The following is a 19,658-nucleotide window of genomic DNA, read 5'->3' as shown; positions in this document are numbered from 1 at the left end:
GTTTTGTGTTTATGTCTTATTTCTGGGGCACGGTTCTGGACTCCCCCACCATCCTGAACATTCTTTCTGAACCTACCCTATCTAATCCTGTTAGAATTTGTACATTTCTATGAGATCCCCTCTCACTCTTCTGAACTCGAGTGAATGTAATCCTAACCGACTTCGTCTCTCCTCATATGATAGTCCCGCCATCCCAGGAATTAGCCTGGTAAATCCTCACTGAAATCCCTCTATAGCAAGAACATCCTTCCTCACATAAGGACACGCAAACTGCACACAATACTCCAGGCATGGCCTCATCAACACCTTATACAATTGCAGTAAACCATCCCTATTCCTATACTCACATCCTCTCGCTATAAAAGCCAACATACCATTTGCCGCCTTTATTGCCTGCTATACCTGCGTGTTTACTTTCAGTGACTGATGTACGAGAACACCAAGGTCTCACTGAGTATCCACCTCTCTCAATTTACACCCATTCAAATAATAATCTGCCTTCCTATTTTGCTACAAAAGTGGATAACCTCACATTTATCCACGTCATACCCCGTTTGCCATGCATATGCCCACTCACTCAGCCTGTCCAAACCGTGCTGAAGCATCTCTGAATCCTCCTCACAGCTCACCCTCCCACCCAACTTTGTGTCATTTGCAAATTTGGAGATAATACATTTAGTTCCCTCGTCCAAATCATTAATATATAATGTGAGCAGTTGGGGTTCTAGCACAGATCTCTACAGTACGCCACTAGTCACTGCTTGCCAATCAGAAAAAGACCCATTTGTTCTAACTTTTTGCCTCCTGTCTGCTAACTAGCTTTCTATCCATCTCAAGACACTGCCCATAATCTGCGCTTTAACTTTAATTAGTAACCTGCTATCTGAGAATTTGTTGAAAGCCCTCTGAAAACCTAAATAAACCACATCGACTGGTTAACCCTGGTCAACTCTACTAGTTACTTCAAAGAATTCTGGAACATAGAACAGTACAGCACATAACAGTCCCTTCGGCCCTCGATGTTGGGCCGAGCATTGTCCGAAACCAAGATCAAGCTATCCCACTCTCTGTCATTGTGGAGTGCTCCATGTGCTTATCCAATAACCGCTTAAAAGTTCCTAAAGTGTCCGATTCCACTATCACAGCAGGCAGTCCATTCCACACCCTAACCACTCTCTGAGTAAAGAGCCTACCTCGGACATCCCTCCTATATCTCCCACCCTGAATCTTATAGTTATGCCCCCTTGTAACAGCTACATCCACCGGAGGAAATAGTCTCTGAATGTCCACTCTATCTGTCCCCTTCATCATCTTATGAACCTCTATTAAGTCGCCTCTCATCCTCCTCTGCTCCAAAGAGAAAAGCCCTAGCTCCCTCAACCTTTCCTCATAAGACCTACCTTCCAAACCAGGCAGCATCCTGGTAAATCTCCTTTGCACCCTTTCCAAAGCTTCCACATCCTTCCTATAATGAGGTAACCAGAACTGCACACAAGGGGCTGGATTCTCCCCTACCCGACGTGACGGAGGGTGCCGGCGTAGGGGAGTGGCGCCAACCACTCAGGGGTCGCGCCTCCCCAAAGGTGGGGAATTCTCCCCACCTTTGGGGGCCAGCCCCGCGCCGGAGCAGTTTGCACCAGAAGACTGGCGCAAACACCCGGCGCCGTCGGAAGTGGGGCTGGCCGAAAGGCTTTCGGCGGTCGCCGCATGCGCCGGCAGTGACGTCAGCGGCAGCTGGCCGCTGACGTCACTGCCGGCGCATGCGCGATGCGGGGTTCTCCTCCGCGTCTGCCATGGCGGAGGCCGTGGCGGAGCGGAAGGAGAAAGAGTGCCCCCACGGCACTGCCCCGCAGAGTGAGCGGGGGGCCCCGATCGCGGGCCAGGCCTCCGTGGGGGCACCCCCCCGGGTCCGATCGCCCCCCGCCCCCCCAGGACCCCGGGGGCCTGCTCGCGCCGCTGAGCCCGCAGCCACCAAGGTGGTTTAAACTTCGGCGGCGGGAGAAGGCCTCCCAGCGGCGGGACTTCGGCCCATCCGGGCCGGAGATTTGAGGTAAGTTTTTTTAAAAATGAAATCCCGCCGGCGCCAGCTGTTTTCACAGGCTGCCGGCGGGATTTGCACAACGCCGGTTTATGACCGGCGGGAGAATTGAAAAACCTGCGGGAGCGAAAATAACGCCGCTTCCCGCCTATTCTCCGACCCTGCGTGGGGTCGGAGAATTTCGCCCAATACTCCAAATGTGGTCTCACCTGGGTCATGTATAGTTGTAGCATAACTCCGCGGCACTTAAACTCAAGTCCCCTGTTAATAAATGCTAACACACTATCAGCCTTCTTCATGGCTCTATCCACTTGAGTTGCAACCTTCACAGATCTGTGGACATAAATCCCAAGATCTCTCTGTTCCTCCACATTCCTCAGAACCCTGTCGTCGACCCTGTAATTCGCATTCAAATTTTTTCTACCAAAATAAATCACCTCGCATTTATCAGGGTTAAACTCCATCTGCCATTTTTCAGTCCAGCTCTGCATCCTATCAATGTCTCTTTGCAGCCTACAACAGCCCTCCACCTCATCCACTACTCCACCAATCTTGGTGTCATCAGCAAATTTACTGACCCACCCTTCAGCCCCCTCCTCCAAGTCATTGATAAAAATCACAAATAGCAGAGGACCCAGCACTGATTCCTGTGGTACACCACTGGTAACTGGTCTCCAGTCTGAAAATTTTCCATCCACCACACCCTCTGTCTTCTATGTTATAGCCAGTTACTTATCCAATTGGCCAAATTTCCCTCTATCCCACACCTCCTTACATTCTTCATGAGCCGACCATGGGGAACCTTATCAAACACCTTACTAAAATCCATGTATACGACACCAACTGCTCTACCTTCATCTACACACTTAGTTACCTCCTCAAAGAATTCAATCAAATTGGTGAGGCAAGACTTACCCTTCACGAATCCGTGTTGACTATCCCGGATTAAGCTGCATCTTTCCAAATGGTCATAAATCCTATCCTTCAGGACCTTTTCCATTAACTTACCGACCACCGAAGTAAGACTAACTGGCCTATAATTACCAGGGTCATTCCTATTCCCTTTCTTGAAAAGAGGAACACATTCGCCATTCTCCAGTCCTCTGGCACTATTCCCGTGGACAGTGAGGACCCAAAGATGAAAGCCTCTGCAATCTCATCCCGTGCCTCCCAAGTAATCCTTGGATATATCCCATCTGGCCCAGGGGACTTGTCGACCCTCAGGTATTTCAAAATTGCTAATACATCCTTCCTCAGAACATCTACCTCCTTCAGCCTACCCGCCTGTATCACACTCTCATCCTCAAAAACATGGCCCCTCTCCTTGGTGAACACTGAAGAAAAGCATTCATTCAGCGCATCTCCTATTTCTTCTGACGCCATGCACAAGTTCCCACTACTGTCCTAGTAGATTTGACAAGAATAATTTTTCTTTGGTAAATCAATGCTGACTTTGTATAATTACACCTCTGTTTTCCAAACGATGTGTTGTGAAATCTTTGATTATGGACTCCAGCAACTTCTCTACTACCGACGTGATGCTCAATGGTCTATAGTTCCCTGTTTTCTCTCTACCTCCCTTTGCGAATAGAGGGGTTATATTAGCAACCAGTGCCATTTCTCAGCACATGGCTACATTAGGCTCATGGGTTGTGCCAGGAGTGCATTGGGGGAAGGATAATGACCGGAACTTGGAAATACAGGTCATTGCAGGCAGCGTGTCTTAATGGTGGTCTTGCCTGGTGCCCAACGAGAAGTAACACAGGAATACCTATTGTAGTCTTCCTTTGTGAATAGTTTGTTTGTCTGAATTATTTTTTATCAAAACCTACTTATAAAGTAGTATTGTTCCTTTGCATATGAGTAGAAGATAACCAAAATAAAATGGATACATTAAGAAATAGAGCAGAAATAAATTGCAATTTTTCCCTTGTAATAGGTAACAGCGCTGTTCAGTTTCAGGATGCAGTCTACGATGATAACATTTCACCTGTAGAAGCAGCATTGAAGAAGAAATATGAAAGAAGGCAGGAGCTTCTCCGCTGTGGTTTCTTTACACCCCTTGCAAAGTAACTAGATGTATTTTTTAAAAGTTCATCAAAATTGTGAATGAATAAATTTTCTCAATGTATTTGGTAAATTTGAAACTCACTGTTCCAGTAGAGAAGCATATCTGGGCAGCACGGTGGCCTAGTGGTTAGCACAACCGCCTCACGGCGCTGAGGTCCCAGGTTCGATCCCGGCTCTGGGTCACTGTCCGTGTGGAGTTTGCATATTCTCCCCGTGTCTGCGTGGGTTTCGCCCCCACAATCCAAAAATATGTAGAGTAGGTGGATTGGCCACGCTAAATTGCCCCTTAATTGGAAAAAATAATTGGGTAATCTAAATTTAAAAAAAAAAAATTAAAAAAAAAAGAAAAAAGAGAAGCATATCTTCCAGAGAATAATTAAGGGTCAGTATTCAAGATTGAAGCATTGTTTTCTGGCTTTGCATGTTTTGTGACCAAAAACTTTTAAAAAATTATGGATGGAAAATTATTTTCCCAGGCTAATCGCCTGGCCTCTGCGCTGGAACCTTGAATTTGTGAGATTGGCCTTCAGTGTTCTTTACGAGGTTTGGTTGGCCAATATTATAATCACAGGTACCCCTATCATTTATGTATACATTTTAAGTATTCAAAATTTTTTATGGATTCCAAGCTAGGTATGGTTGTTGCTTACTTCCTGCCAAGTAACAATTACTTCTGGTGATGTTTTCCTGTAATATCTGCTTGCTATATTCTTTTTCAGTCATGCCATTTGTCTCATTTCTGCCTGCCATAACTGAACATACCTATTCATTTTATTTACCACTAAATTACCTCCCTCTTTGAGTCCTTACCTTTGGATTTTAGTTAGCCCTGAAAAACACTTTGAGATGTGTGGCTCTACTGAAGGTGCTAAATCAGACTAAATTATTGATGTGTATGTTGTCAGTATAATTCAGGATTTATTCCAGTTTTGCCTCAATATGCCTTCCCCTTGTACCGTATAGCCAGGCCGAATTTTGGAATGAAAATTACTACCAGTCAGAAAATCACCCCTCAACTATTTTTAGCAGTTGGGGGAAGTACCTTACAATAAAAATTTGTACCACCTCACATTCTTTTATTTCAGTATAACAGTTTAACATATAAAGCACATAATATACAAAGTGGCAACTCATGTGTATCTGCCATTTACAAACAAGTTTGTTACTATGTACAACGTTTTTACAAGCGCCCCCCCTTGTTGGTGGCATGTTCCACTTTCTTTTTTTTCCCGGTTTGGTGTTGGGGGCGGTGGTTGCGTGACCCTTCCCTCCCCTCCCACCCACTCTGCCCCATTTCTTGTGCATGCCTTTCCTCGTCTTTCTCGCTTCCCTCCCACCCCCTCTCTTCCTAGTCGCAGTTGGCCTTGACCAGCTCTTGGAACAGGCTGATGAATAGCCCCCATGCTTTGTGGAAGCCCTCGCCTGACCCTCGGATGGTGTACTTGATGTTCTCCCGGTGCAGGTATTCCGAGAGGTCTGCCAGCCATTCTGCAGCTGTGGGTGGTGCTGCTGATTGCCAGCCGAGCAGGATTCTCCGGCGTGTGATCAGGGATGCATAAGTTAGCCCTCTTCCCCATGTGAAGATCTGGCTGGTCCGATACCCCGAAGACTGCCATTCTCGGGCACGGCTCCACCCTCATCCCGCAACCTTGGACATTGCCTTGAAAAAGGCTGCCCAGAACCCAACAAATCTGGGGCAGGTCCAGAACATGTGGGTCTGGTTGGCCGGGCCTCCCTGGCAGCGTTAGTATTTGTCCTCCACCTCCAGGAAGAACATGCTCATTAGTGTTTTGCTAGCTCTGCCCCAATGTCCTGGTAGATTCTAAGTTTGTGTCCTTCCCAGCTGCTCGCTTTCGTCTGGTGTGCCCACTGCAGGATCCTCTCACGGTCCTGATATCGATGGAGCTTTGCAATAATCAGCCTCGGCTGCTCCCTGGCTTAGATTTTGGTCTGAGTGACCTGTATGCTCTGTCGAGCTCTGGGGCTTTGGGGAAGCTGTCTCTCCCGAAAGTTGCCCAGCATTTGGGTGACGTGGTCCATTGGGTCTTTGCCCCCAATGCCAACAAATTTGGGAGAGACCCACGAACCTGGGGCGGGATTCTCCGATCCCCCTCGCCTGGTCAGAGAATCGCCGGGGCGGCATGATTCCTGCCCCCGCCTGCTGCCAAATTCACTGCCGCCGGGGATTTTGCGGGGGCGGGAATCGCGCCGCGCTCGTCGGCGGCCGCTGGCAGCGGCCCCCCCGGTGATTCTCCGGCCCGCGATGGGCCAAGTGGCCGCCCGTTTCTGGCCAGTCCCACCGGCGTATATTACACCAGGTATTTGCCAGCGGGACTTGGCTGCGCGGGTGGCCTCCGGGGCCGTCGGGGATCTGGCCCCGGGAGGTGCCCCCACGGTGGCCTGGCCTGCAGTCGGGGCCCACCGACCCGCAGGCAGGCCTGTGACATGGGGGCACTCTATTCCGCGTCGGCCGCCGTGGTCCTCCGCAATGACCGACGCAGAGATGAACCCCCCCCCCAGCGCATGCGCTAGGGTGATGCCAGCACACGCTGGTGCTCCCGCACATGTGCCAACTCGCACCGGCTGGTGGAGGCCCTTCGGCGGCGGTTGGCGTGGCGTCAAGCCCCTTCCCTGCTGGCTGGTGAGGCGCAAACCACTCCGGCGCCCGCCTAGCCCCTGAGGCGGCCCGTCGCCGGAGTGGTTCACAGTTGCCCGCCCCGTCGATTCCCGCAGAATCCCTCCTCTGATGTTTTGTCGTTAAGACCTGTTCTCCTGGCCCTTGACTTTCCCCTTGGGTTCCCCTGGACCGCCACCAACCCTTTTACCTCTACCGCCAGGGCAATGATTCTGTCGCTCTGGTCTGTCGAGGCCTTTTCCCATTCGAGGATCGTCCTCTCCTAAGTCGCCACTTTCTTTCCCCGCCCATCGATTGCCTTCTGCACGTTGGCCATCGCATTTGCCACTGCCACCTTGACCGCCACCTGGATTTCTATCCTGATTTCCTCCTTCATGGTGGTCAGCTCCTTCATCAGGAAACTTTTCCATCCGTCTCCAGGTGGTTGCCGGCGAGGGTGGTGGTGGGGAAGCTGATGCTCAGGTTGATGAGGGTGGTTGGGGCCCCTTTGCCTTGTGGGTCTGCTAACACGTCCGCCTGCTGGTCTTGGCTCTTTCCGCCGATTCTGCCGTCTCTTCAGCCCCTCGAGCTCCCATCCGCTGGCATCTGTTCTTGGTTACCCTTCTTTTGCTGTTGAGGGATTCTTGTCATTTGAAATTTGGACCAAATTCAACAAAAGTGCCTTTTTTTGTTCTGGTTCAGAGGAGAGCCAACTGATGTGCGTCTGCTCAGCACATCACCGTCACCGGAAGTCCCCAACACATTCTTAACCTTCACACTGGGCTAAAGAGCTGGCTTTTAAAGCAGACCAAGGCAGGCCAGCAACACGGTTCAATTCCCGTACCAGCCTCCCCGAACAGATGCCGGAATGTGGCGACTAGGGGCTTTTCACAGTAACTTCATTGAAGCCTACTCATGACTAAGCGATTTTTGTTTCATTTCATTTCAATGATTGAGGGATAGCTAAACAAATACACAGAGCAGAATATTCCCCTCAGCACAGAGTGCTGGCTAAGGTGAGAAAATCAGTGTGCAACTCTCCAGCTGCATCACTGTGTTTTCTCTCCAGAATTTAGTGGACTCTGTACAAAACAAGATCGGTTTTCGGCATCACTCAGGCAGGGGGGGGGACCTGATAGAGCTGGCAAGAATTTTGTTTGCCGGCAACCATCTCTAAAGGGCGCCCCAATCTGCAATCTGCAAGAATCTCGTTTGCCGATTCTAGAGAGAATTTGGGCCAGTATCGCTGTTTATGCTAACACCAAAAACCGGCTCAAATTTCCACCCATAACATAAGATTCTGTTATTATTAGAACTGTTCAGGATGAAACTGCTTTGTTCAACGTGGTCATGAATTATTGGCTGCTGATGTAACACTGAGTAAGTAATGACAGACGAGGGAGGTAATGTGGAATATTTCTTATGTTTTGTAGACCTTACCGTGGTTTGGGGACTGTCATTACGAATAGCCAAGATCTGTTCACACCCTATATGAGTTTTGAACAGCAAAGACAATTAAGGGTAAATATTTTCTTAGTGATCAAGACATCATAGAATGCGCCTTTCGGTTTTCCGTGCTGGCTCTTTGAAAGACCAGTCATTCCTTGTTCCGCAATCTCTGATTTTTGTCTTTAATCTGGTAAACCCCGCATCCTCAAGTACATTTTTTTTAACTCCCTTTAAAAATTATTGATGGAATGACCTTTCAGGTGGAGCTCAGGGGCGGGATTCTCCGAGCCTCCACGCCAAGGGGCAGGATTCTCCGAGCCTCCACGCCAAGGGGCGGGATTCTCCGAGCCTCCACGCCAAAATCACATTCGGCGCAGGGGCAGAGAATGGGCATCAATGCTGAAATCCAGTGGGACGCCGCTCCCAGAGAATTGGTGCAAATCGCGCGGTCCACGTGGCGCGGGTAGGGGGCCATTGACGGAGGCCCCCGCGGTGATCTCCAAGTGTAACTGGCCAAGTTCCTGACGGCGTGGTTCTCTCATGGTCCCACCCCTTGGGAACTCGGCGTGGCGGCTGCGGACTCGGTCCCTGGCTGCCCTGGGGGGGCGGGGTGATCCTTCACCGGGGGGGGGGGGGGGGGGGGGGGGGGGGGGGGGGGGGGGGGGGGTGGGCTCACAGATGGCCAGGCTGTGGATCAGGGGCCACTGATCTGCGGGTATCCACGATCCCGGGGGGGGGGGGGGGGGGGGGGGCTCTATCCTTTTGGTGCCAGGTCCGTGGTGGGGTCCACCATTTCGTGTGGGGCGGCCGATGATGTGACATGCGCGACCACCGACCGGACATGCAGGGGCCCTATCGACAGCCGGAGCCTTGCGAGGGCTACGCTGGTCCCTGCTAGCCCCTTCCAGGTAGGAGAATCACTCTGGAATCTCTTAAGGAAAGGTCAAGAGTGATTCGCCCGCATTTTCACCTGGAGTGTGGGACATAGCCCCATTCTTGGAGATCGTCACCTCGGATCTTTAGCCAATGAATTTAAATCTATGACCTCAGGTAACTGACTGCTCGCCAGAATCTTTCCCGTACCAGCCTCCACGAACAGGCGCCGGAATGTGGCGACTAGGGGCTTTTCACAGTAACTTCATTTGAAGCCTACTTGTGACAATAAGCGATTTTCATTTCATTTTCTCTGTAGATCCAAAGATGTGCAGTTTTGGTGAATTGGCCATGCTAAATTGTCCCTTAGAATCCTAAAGGTTAGGTGGGGTCAGGGATTACTGGGTTATGGGGATATGTTGGGGCATGCCCAAGACATTAGAGGCCGAATGGCCTCCTTTTGCACTATAGAAATTCTGTGTCAAATCTACTGTATCTAAACTGCTCATCACCTTTAGAAACCTCAGTTAGGTTACATCCTAACCATTACTGTTTTGAGGGAAACAGTCCTAACTTTTTCAACCTCTCTACACAATCAAGATTGCATTTGCATGAATGAATTATCCAAAGCTAAGCAGATTTTTTTTCTTTGCTGCTGTAACAGAAAATTATGGAAAAAAGGTCAGAGGATAAATCAATTATAAAGATTGTTCAAGCAAAACCAGAACAGGTAAGAGGAACATGGAACTATCAAGTTTCAACCAATGCCGTTCTTTGAAACAAGTACTTAGCAAGGTAAAGTAATATGCAGCTGGCATTTTCACTTTCGTTTGAACCCTTTCCGGTACTCGTTAACTCACTCCATTCTCATTCTTTTATCTGAAGTAAGACCTTGTTGGGATCTGAATGATGTCATTGAACTTCAATATTTCACAATCTTAATCAACTCCACTAATATGGCAGGTTTGAAATATTCTTCTTTTTCTTCACGGGACGCGGGCGTCGCAGGCTGTGCCAGCATTTATTGCCCCTCCCTAAAGGACATTAGTGAACCAGATAGCTTTTTGCGACAATTGACAATGGTTTCATGGTTGAATTAGATTTCACCATCTGCAGTTTGCAGGATTTGAACCTGGGACCCCAGAGCAATATCCTGGGTCTCTGGATTGCTAGTCAGTGACAATACCACTACACCATTGCCTCTCCTGTAATATTGTCCTGTTTACCACCTCATTGCCATTTTAAACCCCCAACTCTGCTTCCTTTGTCTGGGCACGGTTGAAATTAGGTTATTTCCTTTTCTATTCAGCAATTGTTCTATCCAAGTTATTTTGATGCAATGAATGGATAGTATAAGACAGATAGCGTACAAATCCTTTTAAAAATGGCATTGGCCTGTTGGTATTTTGGTGCACCCCGAATAGGTGTTGCTAAACTGAGTATTGGCTTGCCTTTTGTCTTCTTTCAATCATTTAAGTTCTTCATTTTACTCCTGTTAGGCCTGGCGGAGGCCCATTGCTTCCACCGTGGCTTGCTTTTGCAGAGCTCACCGTGGTTTGCTTTTAGAGCGGCTTTTGCAAAGTCAGAAAGTGGGTCACCATTGATTAGATTTTGTTGTGACTATCAGTTTTGTCAGAGTAAATACGTAGAGACGGATAAGTATGTTCACAGTTACACCTTGCCAGAAATAATTTAAACTTCATCATTTTAAAATTGCATTTGCAATGCAGATGAAGAAACCTCAGGCCCCCTCAGCCGAGCAGTCGAAGCGACAGAATGGATACTTCCATATTCATGAGTATTTAGAAGAGAATAAATGGATAACAAATGCAATGCACACGGGGAAGCCCCTTTCTTTATGCCTGAAAGAACTGGTAAGATGTTAAAAATCATAACAGTACTGAAATTAATTACTGAGTTTGCAGGCATAAATGTATTTTTGGATGGATAACTGTTTATATGATTTGCTTTTTAATCTAATTATTGGAACTTATAGAATTGGGAATGATTACACAAAGTAAAAATCCACTATGCATATAGAATAAGTGTGCCACATTTATCTCAGTCGATATGCTTGATGTATGTTTGAAATTAATTCATTATGTAAGAAATCACTGCTATAATTTGTTGTCAGTGTAAATCTGTGTTTAGCATTGATAAGAATAAAGGGTTGCATTTTACCTGACTCAAGGAGGTCCAGCAGCAGGGACTGAAAGTGCGTGCCAAGCCTACGTGGTTGGCAGGACAGTGAAGGGCGATTTTACCTGGAGTATCCGATCAAGAGGCTGCTTCTGAGTCTGCCGTCCCAACTCCGCCAACTCCACGCTCTTACCTGGGAAGTCACTGGGAGGCATTCCCGATGCTGGTAAAATGCCAAAGGGGGTAAAGTGGCTGTTGACTGGCCATATAATTGAATTGAGGAGTAGGGAAAGTGGGGCTTAACATGCCCATTTAAAGGGTTCCAATAATTTCAGGATAATAGTAATAATTATTGTCACAAGTAGGCTTCAATGAAGTTACTGTGAAAAGCCCCTAGTCGCCACATTCTGCCGCCTATTCGTGGAGGCAGGTACGGGAATTGAACCCGCGCTGCTGCCTTGTTCTGCATCACAAGCCAGCTATTTAGCCCAGTGTGCTTGGAGGTAAGTGGGTTGTGACAAAATGGAATACAATGGCAGTTGCAGGAGGAGGGAAGCGCAGGAAACATTTCATTTTCTGAGGTTGAAGTTCCACTTCAGAAATCAGAAAAAAGAAAGCTGCTATATTCCGGTGCCAAAGAAGAACCAAGCTACGTGCCTCAATGACTACCACCCGATGGCCTTGACATCTATCATTATGAAGTGCCTCATGAGATTGGTCATGAGACACATCAACTCCATACTCTCAGAATTCCCTGATCCACTGCAATTCGCATACCACCACAACTGGCCCACAGCAGTCACTATCTCCCTGGCCCTACACTCATCCTCAGAGCATCTCGACAACAAGGACTCCTACATCAGACTCCTATTTATTGACTACAGCCCCGCCTTCAACACCATAATCCCAGCCAAGCTCATACCCAAACTCCAAAACCTCGGATATGGCTGCTCACTCTGCAATTGGATCCTCGACTTTTTGACCCATAGACCACAATCATTAAACAATGACACCACTTCCACGATAATCCTCAACACCGGCCCCCGCATTCATGTGTACTTAGCCCCCTACTATACTCCCTATACACACGACTGCGTGGAAAATTTGGCTCCAACTCCATCTACAAGTTTTCTGATGACACAACCGTAGTGGGTTGGATTTCGAACAACGATGAGTCAGAGTACAGGAGGGAGATAGAGAACCTAGTGGAGTGGTGTAATGACAACAATCTCTCCCTCAACATCAGCAAAACTAAGGAGCTGGTCATTGACTTCAGGAAGCAAAGTGTCGTACACACCCCTGTCTGCATCAACGGGTGGAGATGGTTGACAGCTTCAAATTCCTAGGTGTGCACATCACCAACAATCTGTCCTGGTCCACCCATGTCGATGCTATGACCAAGAAAGTACAACAATTCCAATACTTCCTCAGGAAACTAAGGAAGTTCGGCATGCCCACATTGACTTACTAATTTTTACAGATTCATCCTATCGGGCAGCATCACAACTTGGTATGGCAACTGCTCGGTCCAAGGCTGTAAGAAACTACAGAGAGTCGTGACCACAGTCCAGTCCATCACACAAAACCGCCTCCCATCCATTGACTCTGTCTACTTCTCCCGCTGCCTCGGGAAAGCAGGCAGCATAATCAAAGACCCCTCCCACCAGGCTTATTCACTCTTCCAACTTCTTCCATTGGGCAGGAAGTACACAAGTTTGAGAACACACACTAACAGATTCAGAAACAGATTCTTCCCCACTGTTACGAGACTCCTAAATGACCCTCTTATGGACTGAACTGATCTCTCCACACATCTCTTCTGTGCAGCCACTACACTCCCTATGCTTCACCCAATGCCCATGTCTATGTCCTATGTTTTTTCATGTATGGAATAATTTGGACTGCTGGAGAACAATACTTTTCACTGTACCTCGGTACAAATGACAATAACTCTAAATCTATTGTTAAAATAGGTGGGACAAAGCCATCAAGGGCAGCAAGACTAAATAGGCTGACTATGAACATTGGATTGGATTTGTTTATTGTCATGTGTACCGAGGTACAGTGAAAAGTATTTTCTGCGAGCAGCTCAACAGATCATTAAGTACATGAAAAGAAAAGGAAATAAAAGAAAATACATAATAGGGCAACACAAGGTACACAATATAACTACATAAGCATCGGCATTGGATGAAGCATACAGGGGTGTAGTGTTAATGAGGTCAGTCCATAAGAGGATCGTTTGGCTTTTAAAGCAGACCAAGCAGGCCAGCAGCACGGTTCGATTCCCGTACCAGCCTCCCCGGACAGGCGCCAGAATGTGGCGACTAGGGGCTTTTCACAGTAACTTCATTGAAGCCTACTCGTGACAATAAGCGATTTTCATTTCATTCATTTTCATTGTTTACCATATTGGTGACGAGGGCAAAACGGAACTACAGGAGTCTGGTAACAGCGGGGAAGAAGCTGTTTTTGAGTCTGTTTGTGCGTGTTCTCAGACTTTTGTATCTCCTGCCTGATGGGAGAAGTTGGAAGAGTGAACAGGGTGGGTAGGAGAGGTCTTTGATTATGCTGTCCACTTTCCCCAGGCAGCGGGAGGTGTAGATGGAGTCAATGGATGGGAGGCAGGTTCGTGTGATGGACTGTGCTGTGTTCACGACTCTCTGAAGTTTCTTGCAGTCTTGGGCCAGGCAGTTGCCATACCAGGCTGTGATGCAGCCAGATAGGATGCTTTCTATAGTGCATCTGTAAAAGCTGGTAAGAGTTAATGATGACATGCCGAATTTCCTTAGTTTCCTGCGGACGTATAGGCACTGTTGTGCTTTCTTGGTGGTAGCGTTGACTTTCAGCCTTCACACCCTATACCACTGGTGCACAGTGAGTTGTTTGGGCAATCTACAAGATGGACTGAATCAACTTTCCAGGCTTCCTCAGCAACACCTCCCAAAGCTGTAACTGCTACCTCCTAGAAGAACAAGGCCAGCAGGCACACGGGAACACTTTACCTACCACTTTTGTTCCAAGTCACACACTATCCCGACTTTGAAATATATTGCTGTTTCTTCATAGTCACTGGGCCAAAATCCTGGAACTCTCTATCTGACAACACAATGAGAGTACCCTGTCCACTCAATTGGCATATATTGAAAAGGCGAATCATCACTACCTTCTCAAGACCAACTGGGGATGAGTGAATAAAAAATAAGCTAGGTTAGTGAAATAGATGTAGAAATGGAGAATGCTGTTTAATGTAAAGGATGTGGTATGGTAATTTTGGGAAGAAAACTGGGATGGGGGCATACCTCCAATAGAGAGAAGTTAAATATGTCAATTCAGAGGGTCCTAAGGATTCAAGTATCTCACTTCTTGAAAGCATGAGAGCAGGTAAATAATGTTATAAAGAAACTGAATATCCTTTGTCTCCTTGATCCCCATGGGAATGACATGATTAATCTTGCCCTGGGGCTTGTGGAATACAAGCTCCCCTGCTGAGGGGCACAGGCCCAACAGCAGGGGCTTGTCAACTTCGTGAGATAATTGCCGGCCCAGCCGCGAGCCGGCATCTTCGGATGGTCCCGGCTGGGACTTTTTGTGCCCTTCACCGCTTGCTGTGAGTAAGAAAATAAACTTCTAGGACACAACTTTTGATACTCCTCGTTGGGGCTGGTTTAGCTCACCAGGCTAAATCGCTGGCTTTTAAAGCAGACCAAGCAGGCCAGCAGCACGGTTCGATTCCCGTACCAGCCTCCCCGGACAGGCGCCGGAATGTGGCGACTAGGGGCTTTTCACAGTAACTTCATTGAAGCCTACTCGTGACAATAAGCGATTTTCATTTTCATTTCATTTTCATTGTTTACCATATTGGTGACGAGGACAAAACGGAACTACAGGTGGCGTTGCTGGACACCTGTACCACGGCTGCATCACTGGTTTAAAAATGCTGTTCTTCAGGAGACTCAATGCTTTTGATGCAAGTATAGAAGACTGAGAAGGCAGTGGCATAGTGCTATTGACACTGGACTAGTAATCCAGAGACTCCGGGTAATGATCTGTGGACCCAGGTTTGAATCCCACCAGGGCAGTTGGTGAAATTTGAATTCAATTAAAACAAAATCAGGAATTGTAGGTTCAGTGATGACTATGAAACCCATTGTCAATTGTCGTAAAAACCTATCTGGTTCACTTTAGCGAAGGAAATCTGCCATCCTTACCTGGTCTGGCTTAATGCAACTCCAGACCCACAGCAATGTGATTGACTCTTAAATGTCCTTCGGGATGGACAATAAATGCTGGCCCAGCCATCGATGCCCACATCCCATGAACGAATTTAAAAAAAATTGGGCTCAGTACGCTGAGCGAATAAGTTACTTTTTCAGGAAAATGGCATTAATGGGAATGACCGCCAGAAGGTGATTCTCCTGACCGCCTGTGGGGCTACCACTTTTACTGTCAAAAAGAGCCTAACCTACCCAGCAGCCCCTGACTCCCAAGACATTTGACGAATTGGTGGCGCTTGTGGTGGACCACTGTAACACCAGACCGCCAGTCAGTGTCCAAAGATACTGGTTCAGTGCAGGATACTGGGCAGCAGGGTAGCATGGTGGTTAGCATAAATGCTTCACAGCTCCAGGGTCCCAGGTTCGATTCCCGGCTGGATCACTGTCTGTGAGGAGTCTGCACGTCCTCCCCCTGTGTGCGTGGGTTTCCTCTCGGGTGCTCCGGTTTCCTCCCACAGTCCAAAGATGTGCGGGTTAGGTGGATTGGCCATGCTAAATTGCCCGTAGTGTCCTAATCAAAGTAAGGTTAAGGGGGGGTTGTTGGGTTACGGGTATAGGGTGGATACGTGTGTTTGAGTTGGGTGATCATGGCTCGGCACAACATTGAGGGCCGAAGGGCCTGTTCTGTGCTGTACTGTTCTATGTTCTATGTCTAAGAGCACCCCAGGGGAGACCATTACTGAGTTTCTAGCACACTTACACAAACTAGCTGAGCACTGCAATTATGGGCCATCCCTACCAGAGGTGCCAAGGGACTGCCTTGTGTGCGGAGTATATAACATGATGGCCAAGGGAAAACAGCTGGCTGAACCATCTTTGGACTCGAAAAGGGCCATCGGGATTTCCCTCTCCTGGGAGAGCGTGGAGAAGGGAGTCCAGGAACTCCAGGGCGCCCCCCCCCCCCCCCCCCCCCCCCCCCCTCCATTCAGGCGAATGGCACCCCCTATGAATAAAGCCTCTGGGGCCCAGCCCTTGCCCGAGCACATTCAGAGCCTGGCTGGTTGGCTGAGGGCCGCTGCAGCCAGGTGAGACATCACCCCTGAACCACTGGTGGAGGATTCACTGATGTGTTGCACCTGTGGCTGGAGGACCCGAAGGGACCAGTCAGACAACAAGCGCGTCACCCCAGTCAAGTTACACACCTGCCAAGAGCTTGGACCTTCGACCAAGTGCAGCCCAACAAAGATGGATGAATGCAGTTAAAATGCATCGCCACGCCAAGAGTAGCTCCCCATCAAAGTCACCATCCAGGTGAATGGTCACCCACTCTTAATGGAACTGAACTGGGGACTGCGGTGTCGGCAACAGGACAGCAGGTATTCCATCAGGTCAGGAAGGAAATCCAGCGATTAGACTTGAGGGACATGGAGGGGCATTTGGCAAAGGGCAAAGTTCACTAGGGAACCGTTGGCCATCGTGGGCAGAACAATGACCCCAGTTGCCTACGGACAGCAGGCCTTCTCCGTATTGATCACAACCGCCACCTCCACCTTTCGTCCCTCCAGGGCATCATAGCATTTAGCAGGCGCCTGATATTGGCCGACATATGCCTCTCTTTTATGAATCCCGTCTGGTCTCCCCCCATCACCTCCGGCACACAATCCTCAACCTGCAAGTCCAGAATCATAGCCAGTAACTTGGCATCCACATTCAATAACGATATTGGATGGTAGGACCAACACTCCTCCGGGTCCTTGGCTTTCTGCAGGATCAGAGATAGTGAGGCCTGCGCCAATGTGGGGGGGAAGCTCACCCTTCTCCCTCACCTCATTAAATACCCTCACCAGCAGGGGCCCCAGGTCACCCAAAAACCTTTTGTAAAACTCTACTGGGATGCCGTCCGGACCTGGGGCCTTCCCTGCTTGCATTGCCGCCATACCCTTCAACACCTCCATCAATCCAATGGGCTCTACCAGCCCGTCCAAAAAATCCCGTGTTCCCTCCCCCTCAGCCGAGGGTTCCGATTCATAAAGCCTCCTATAGAATTCCTCAATCACCCCATTCACCGCCAACAGATCCAATACCGCTCCGCCCCTGCCGTTCTTCATCCTGCCAATCTCCCTCGCCTTCTCCTGCTTCCTGAGCTGGTGGCTCAGCATCCTGCTAGCATTCTGCCCATACTCATACACACTGCCTTCCTTGTGGACACCAATCCAAACTCCATCTGGAGCTTCTGCCTCTCCTTCAACAATCCCACCTCCGGGGCTTCCGCGTACCTTCTGTCCACTCGCATAATCTCGTCCACCAATCTCGACACTTCTGCCCATTCCTCCTTCTCCCTGTGAGCCCGAATTGATATAAACTCCCCCCTGACCACTGCATTGAGTGCCTCTCATAGCGTGGCGGCCAAGACCTCACCTGCATCGCTTACTTCCACCTACCCCCTGATGGCGGCCCTCACCCGCTCACACACCTCCTCACCTGCCAGCAACCCCACATCCAACCTCCATTGCGGCCGCCCCCGATCCACTCAAGTCCACCCAATGTGGCGGGCGGTCTGAGACCATGGTCGCTGAATATCCCGAGTCCACCACCTCCTCCAGCAATGACGTACCCGGCACAAGTAAAAATCAATCCGTGAGCAGACCGTATCCATATGCGAGAAGTAGGAAAATTCCTTCTCCCTCGGCCTGCCAGACCTCCACGGGCCCACAATTTGGGCGTAAACATTAACTAGGATCTGGCATCCCCTCTAATTTCCCGCTTACCGTCACAAACTACCCCCCCCCCCCCCGAATCCGTTACCATATCCCCCACCTCAAACAACACCCGCTTATTGACCAGCACTTCCACTCCACGCATCTTCATATCCAACCCCGAATGGAAAACCTAACCTACCCTTTTCTCAGCCTTGTATGGTCCCCAATCTTCAGATGTATCTCTTGCAAAAAGGCCATATCTGCCTTCAAACTACTCAGATGCACGAAAACACACGACCGTTTGACTGGCCCATTCAGCCCCCTCACGTTCCATGTGACCAGCCTGGCCGGAGGGATTCTCCCTCCTCCCCTGTCAATCAACCATACTCCTTCTTAGGCCAGACCCCCGCCCGTGCCACGCAACCCTCCAGGCCCACCCCTGGATGTCTACCGTCTCCACTCCCTCCAATATAACACCACGGCAGCAATACCGTCATCAGCAGCGCCCCCCCTCCCCTAAACAAAGCAACAGCCCCATCCCCCCTTGCTACACTACCCACCTGATCGCCCTCTACTGCGCTTCCATTAACCTGCCCACTCAGCTAGCATGGTAGCCCCCGCCCAAGATGCCACCACCTTTTACCCCCTTACTGATTCTCCCCTCCCCCCCCCCCCCCCCCCCTCACTCCTCTCACAATAGTGCAATAATAAACAACAAACTCCTCATTAGTGCCCTGTGCACCCGATCGACCTCCAGGGGCCGGCCAACTAGTTTCTCCAACATTTCAGCCATGAACGTGGCAGTGTCCGCTCCCTCGATGCCGTCAGGCATCCCTACAATTCTTAAGTTCTGCCTCCGGGAGTGGTTCTCAACACCCTCCACCTCCTCCTGCATCCGCCTCTGGTTATCTCACATTACTCCCTCCTCGGCCGCCAGCGAAGCCAACTGCTCCTCGTGCTCCCCCACCGCCTTCCCCACTTTCCGGGTGGCCTGACCCTGCATCTCCAGCCTCTGCTCTACTTGGTCAATCCCAGACTTCAACAGGTCTACTGTCTTGGCTAGGTCCTAATGGGCCTCTCTCCTCTGCTGACTAAACACCCCTTTAAGATGTCCACCAGTTGGTCCATTGACCATTGGGTCGGCAGTGGCGGCCCTACACTCTCTGCCATCTTAGGCTGTGATGCACAAAGATTCTCCTGCTTCAGCTGCTCCCTTCCTCTTGACCCACTTCTAGTCCTTGGATTCATCCACCAGTTATTACGGGAAATTCATCCCAAATTTGGCGACAATCCTCGCCCCACTTCATGCATATTGAAAAAGCAGCAAGGTTAGGTGTGGAGAGTGCCGCAAAAAGAAGTGTTCGCCAAGGTGAAGCAGCGACTGTCATCATGGGTTTTGTTGACCCACTACAACCCCTCACGGCCTCTTCTGGTCGCTTGTGCTACCTCCCCATGCGGGGTTGAGGTCGGATTATCCCACAATATGGACTCCGTGATGGAGAGGCTGCTTGCCTATGCATCGAGGACTTTGGTCGATGCGGAGCTCAATTATGCTCAGT

The 19,658-nt window shown here is 49.3% G+C and overlaps 1 protein-coding gene across 4 annotated transcripts in view; it reads left to right on the top strand.

Moving 5' to 3' along the window:
• The window catches only part of LOC119965893, a 119,797-nt gene that overhangs the window by 7,341 nt on the left and 92,798 nt on the right, over positions 1–19,658 (top strand). For all 4 annotated transcript variants that reach the window (XM_038796863.1, XM_038796862.1, XM_038796864.1 and 1 more), the window contains 4 exons: positions 3,978–4,107; positions 8,156–8,243; positions 9,709–9,774; positions 10,775–10,918. In XM_038796863.1, the coding sequence (XP_038652791.1) occupies positions 3,978–4,107; positions 8,156–8,243; positions 9,709–9,774; positions 10,775–10,918 (428 nt within the window). The remainder of the gene's footprint in view (positions 1–3,977; positions 4,108–8,155; positions 8,244–9,708; positions 9,775–10,774; positions 10,919–19,658) is intronic.

Source organism: Scyliorhinus canicula, chromosome 5, assembly GCF_902713615.1.
Source record: "Scyliorhinus canicula chromosome 5, sScyCan1.1, whole genome shotgun sequence".
In the NCBI taxonomy this organism is placed as follows: domain Eukaryota; kingdom Metazoa; phylum Chordata; class Chondrichthyes; order Carcharhiniformes; family Scyliorhinidae; genus Scyliorhinus; species Scyliorhinus canicula.
Note: the sequence above shows the minus strand (reverse complement) of the source record. Positions and strands in the feature narration are given on the sequence as shown.